Raw genomic sequence first — 6,000 nt, forward strand, 5'->3', positions numbered from 1 at the left:
ACTATTAACTAAATCTCCCTTTGCTGCGCACTGGATGACCGTTTAAAACTTGTTGATTCTAGAATCATAGCCTCCACCCACCTTGGTTGTACTGCTGGACTTGTATGTACATGCCAGTTTTATAAATTGCTCTGGTCTTTTATATACTATTTTATGATGTTCCATTCTTTTTCATTTTACTGACATAGCTAGCAGTCAGTCTTGATTGCTAAATCTGGTCAAAGTGTAAGGGTAAACATGTGAGTCGTTTGCATCATAACTCTTCCAAGAAAAAACCTTTCATTTGCTTTCAATAATTTATTTATGGTCAAATTATGACAACTTCTGCTTTGTTTGTGGGATGATATAATTGAATTTTGCCCGTTGTTCATATGATAACAGCCTGATGATGAAGCCATGGACTTAAACCAGGAGCTCATTGCCAAGTTACTTGAGCTGGAAGATGTTGATGCTGTTTACTCAGATCAGAAGTGAGTTGAAAATTTTGCCATCAATCAGGGCTGATATTAAACAGCAACAATTATTTTTCTTGACAATAAATTGGAATCCCTGGATTTGTGTTTCAAGGATGGACACTATCTTTCGTTTGGTCTTTGAAGAGAAAAGCAAGGCGATATATCTGAAAAGCATAGATTTTCTATGGTAATGTAATCTTATTATTCTTTATAAGTGGATTCTATCACATTTGTAATGCTGGATAGAGTTCTGACTATGTTTTCACTATCTCTAAAGTTGGGGATGGTTAAATAGAGAGATCTTTAAACGGAGAGGTTTATTTGAACTTTTGCATTTAGGTGGAAAGGATGATTTAATGGTTAATAATTCCTGAACCTACCTTTTAAGAGAATAAAGAAATGTAGGATATTAGATTGACTGAAATAGAAGATGAAATATAAGATACAGTATACATATTATTGGCCTAATATAATACTGCAACAGTAGAATTTTTTGGAAGTAGGGCAATAAATTCAAAACAGCAATTTCACCTCTGAACTAGAGGTTTCCCAGATCTTAATCCCGTGAATTTTCAGTTTTAGGGCTGTAATGAAATATGATAAAACAACAACATTTGTGGAAAATATTTCTAATCTTAACCCCCAAAATTCACTAGGCAATTCAGAAGATAAGACACCAAAGTGTGCCAATAAGTTTCAGCTCTCTAGGGCAATCTTATCAAACATATAACAGATCTGAAATGTTGGAAAATGTAACTAGGTTTGGTCTTCATAATTATTTGTCATTATATATTTTATGTAAAAAAATAAAAAGAAAAAGAAGACAATTGTTTTTTGTTTTTTCAAACATGGGTTTTGTGCTCAAGTAAAAAAATATTATTTTATTAAAGCATGTTCTTCATGCTCATTATTATTTGTATTGGTCAAAGTGAAAGGCTTATTTAAGCCAGGAAAAATATTTTTTAAAGTTGTAATTTGAGTCAAAAACCACTCAAGATGCCAAGTCGGCCCTGCCCCAAAGGACATGCCTATTTGAACCCCTTTGGACAATATAAATAGAGGGCAAGTAGAGCTCATTTAGATACACAATTTCGTATGATTTGTTTTGACATTTCGCAGAAGAAGAAGAGGGCCGAAGTCTGAAATTGAAGAAGGGATTTCTTGAAGTCAGATTTGTGGAAGTTCTGCCTCATCACACCTCTTGTTGAAGATTTGTCGTTGGTCTCTTGCTATTGATGGATTTGTTGTGGAGAATGAGGGTTTGACTTGGCATCTAGAGGGTTGGAGTCTGTCTATGGTCATGGGTCTTGGTTATCTCATTTTGAACTAATTCTATATAAGGAGAATTTTGTTGGGTTTTCCCCTTGAAGTGGTTTTCCCTGGCTTGGAGCTTATATCTTGTGTTCATTGTTCTCTTGTGATCTTCATGATCATATTTTGATAATTGTTTGATGAAAGAAACATAATAAAGATTAATAAGAAGCCAACAAATTTCACAATTAATTATCAAAGAAAGAGAAATCTAATTTAATTTGCAAGCCTCTTGATTTCTCAACATGGGATCCGAACAAGGTTTGACGAAGGAGGCCTGAAGATCACACTCTCTTTGCATTTAAAGTGTGATCCATTGTATTTCTCTCTTTGTGGCTTTTCCTATGGCTTTTGGAGCTTATGTCATTGTGGATTGAACAAATTCTGGGCATATAAATGATGTGAAAAACCTAACTTCCATGACCCTAATCTCAGTAATAATGAGAAGATTGATATCTATTGCGAAGTAACTCAGATCAATGTGGAATCGTTGCAGTGGCTCGATTTCATATTTTACAATGGATTGTATTTATCATTTATGTGGTGTAGAGGCTTGTTTTATTTCAAAATGGTTCGTTCATGTCTCACATCTGTGTACTTTGTTATGACTCGCTCAAATCACATCAAAGTGGCTTAACCATATTCCATTGTGGCTCGTTTGGCTATCTATGGTTTGTTATATTGTCGCTATGACTTTGATATTACTCCATCAGTGGCATCTATAGCATCATTCTCAGTAACACTCTCTGGAATCTGCACACAGTGACTCGTATTGAAGATTACACGTCTTATGGCTTTTGTTGACTAAATTAAAGATCGCATTCTGAGTAACCCGAAAAGTGACAAAATAAGAACTTGACAGAGATCCTAGTATATAGTAACGATATTAGCATGAACAAAGATTGTATTTATGACCTATGGCTCATCTGAACAATAGCTTGAATTTGCTATAAACAATGGTTCAAATTTATGATACCTCTCTAAAGTTGAAAGACTAGAATTGCATATAATTCTAATTTCCTTGGTGAAAATTGAGGCTCGATACAATGACTAGCTCTAAAGCTTGCACTTATGATTACAATTGCTATACTCTGAGTGGCTCACATTTGGTTCATTGACATTGCATTATACAAGTCATGTAGATTCAAATGATTCACATAATCTTTACATTGTGTGTTAGGCTCACTCTCATGTGATGAAAACAATTCTAAGTTCAAAATAATTAAATTAATTAAAATCATGAAAGTTAGGATTTATTCCTATTTTTCTAGATTGGGTTTGTTTCTCATAGTTAGGAGTCAGTTTAGGCCTAGTTGGTTGAGAGATTCTCTCCAATTAGTTAGGCTCCTAGATTAGTGTGTTGTTGAGATCTTTGCTCAACCAAAGTGTCTAAGATAGATGCACTATCTTGAGACAAATTTCCTCATGTATTTATGTTTGTATTATTATCATGATTTTGTGTAGTACATTATGAGAGGAATACCTTGAGGCTCTTTGGCCTTTTGCAATATGAAGATAGAACATGCAAAAGAATGTTGACTTCAGAGTGAGCAAGTAGCAAAATTTGACATGAAGAATCTCACACTTGAAACCATTGTGATTTGGTAACTCCAATCTTGATGATTTTGAGAAATGATTTGGCTCCCTGGAAAAGTATATGCAGAGGTTAGAAAGATAACAATGGAGATATTTTGTTGCATGATATTGATGTAAACACAACTACGTGATTTGATCACAGAACACATGGATTGCGTGGATAGGACTATTGATGGCTTGGATAACCATGAGAGTAGAATTGATATTGGAAAGTTGATATGACTTGTGAGGCAGAACCTTATTATGAAGGAAGAAGACGTGCTAGCAGTTGCGAGGAAGATCGGCTCCTTGAAGAAGACAAATGAACCAGTTGATGATAAAGTTGTATGATGATTGACGAGATCTAGAGAGGTCGAAATTTGATATGATGTGATGCTATTAGGAACGAAGAAACCCTGTCATGAAGATGAAATGTGAAAGAAGGTCGAAGCTCAATAATGATGTATTGCGAGATATGAGCCCTTACAACTACCACTAAGATCTCCACAAGAATGACTAGTAGTTGTTGTATTGATGAATTATGAGATCAAGGATTGTGATGATGTCTCCCTGATTGAGAGGGAGTAATAAATCTCCTTCATGTTTGAGGAGTAAGGATCTCCTCCCTAGTTGAGAGGGAGTGATGATGGACATCGTATTCTCTGTGTCATGCACTAGGCCAAGACTAACCATTGTACATCTAGTGTATGGCATTGAGAGGGAGAATGGAGGATTGAATAAGCATCTAGGACTGATACTCCTTGAGGAATGAGAATCCAAGGTAGGAAGTAGTCTCGTGGATCGACACTCTTTGAGGATTGGATAGGGTATCCAAGATAAGAGTGGTTGAAGAGGACTGATATTAATCAGAGGATTCTTGAGCACACAACTGACATCAAACATGGAAGGTCTCGCTCCTCCGCTTTAGCAGAACATGCAGAAAAGACAAACCATCACATCTGTATTGAAGAGGCAAGGGTCATTGCAAGGATTGATCATTTTCATCACCATAAGTTTAGGGAGGTATTGGAAATTGATAGGAGGCCTATCAATTTGAATAGAGAGGATGGTTGGAGTATTAGAAGGTGTTGGATCCCTACTTTGTATTCCTAAGTTTTTATAATATTTATTTATTTATTTAAATCCAAACTTTTGGTATTCCTTTATTTCTTATTTATTTACTATTCATTTTTTTGTGTGGATTTAAATAATAAAATTGAGTTAATTTATTATTTTGATTTATATTTTATTTATTTTATTTTTTCATTTTCTTATTACTATTTTTAGTTTTATTGTTTAGAATAGTTAAATTTGACCTTATTATTTTTATTTTGTTTATTTATTTATTTTATTTTTATTTTTTCCATTTTCTTATTACTATTTTTCAGTTTTATTGTTTAGAATAATTAAGTTTGACCTCATTATTTACTCACATTTGTTTAGATTAAAATAATAATAAAATTAATTTAATTATTTATTTACAACTAATTTCCATCTATTACTTCATTTTAATTAAGAAATTGTTTATTAATTAATGATAATTCTTTATTCAAAACTAGTTGGTATATTCTAATGGCTAGAAAACATCTCTCTTCATCTACATAATCTAATGCCATAATCTGGTTCATCTTGTCATGAAGATGAACCACACTAGATGGTGCGAAACTCATCAACTTATAGTTTCTTTATGTGATTTTTACCAAAAGATCTCTCAACATTCATAATATGGATCACAAAACCCTGAATTTAGAACGGATATTCTTTGAGGATTGAGAATCCAAGATAAGAATAGTTATGAAAAGACATTCATGTTGAACATTTAGATGGGGTATGCGCTTTAAGAGGCTTTGGTGGTGTTCATATGGATGGCTCCCAACATTGTGCTCTAATCTTGTGGAGAGTTAGAGCTTGTCAAAGTCAAGGCCTTGCCATATTGCAATTTGACAATGTTGGTTCTGATGATGATGCTTAAAGATGGCTTATCAATCCGACTCTTCTTATGAGAATATTTCAATTTGAGAGGTATCCTTGTACTGGTTGTGGAATTATGAATAACTCCCTACTTAAGAGGGAGTGTTGGAAAATGTAGCTAGGTTTGGTCTTCATCATTATTTGTCATTATATATTTTATATTAAAAGAAAGAAGAGATAAATTTTATTTTTTTCAAGCATGGGTTTCATGCTCAAGTCAAAAATTATTATTTTATTAAAGCATGTTCTTCATGCTCATTGTTATTTGTATTGGTCAAAGTCAAAGGCTTATTTATAGTCGAGAAAAGGAAATTTTAAAGTTGTAATTTGAGTCAAAAACTCCTCAGGATGCCAAGTCGGCCTTGCCCCAAAGGACATGTCTATTTGAACCCCTCTGGACAATATAAATAGAGGGTGAGTTGAGCTCATTTGGATACACAATTTTGTATGATCTGTTTTGACATTTCGTAGAAGAAGAAGAGGGTTGAATTTTGAAATTGAAGAAATGCTTTCTTGAACTCAGATTTGTGGAAATTCTACCTCATCACACCTCTTGTTGAAGATTTGTTGCTGGTCTCTTGCTATTGATGGATTTTCTATGTAGGAGGAGGGTTTGACGTGGAGGGTTTGACATGGCATCTAAAGGGTTGCAGTCTGTCTATGGTCATGGGTCTTGGTTATCTCATTT

General features: G+C 34.0%; 1 protein-coding gene across 1 annotated transcript in view; it reads left to right on the forward strand.

The window, feature by feature from the left end:
- The window catches only part of LOC149258432 (YebC-like protein), a 219,581-nt gene extending 218,800 nt beyond the window's left edge, over positions 1-781 (forward strand). Inside the window, exon 7 of the mRNA XM_089415357.1 lies at positions 382-781. Coding sequence (XP_089271483.1) covers positions 382-474 — 93 coding nt within the window. The 3' untranslated portion in view covers positions 475-781. The remainder of the gene's footprint in view (positions 1-381) is intronic.
- Positions 782-6,000: the final 5,219 nt, after the last annotated feature.

Source organism: Pinus tabuliformis, chromosome 6 (assembly GCF_031772625.1).
Source record: "Pinus tabuliformis cultivar Carrire ecotype Pingquan chromosome 6, CPIR1, whole genome shotgun sequence".
NCBI lineage: Eukaryota > Viridiplantae > Streptophyta > Pinopsida > Pinales > Pinaceae > Pinus > Pinus tabuliformis.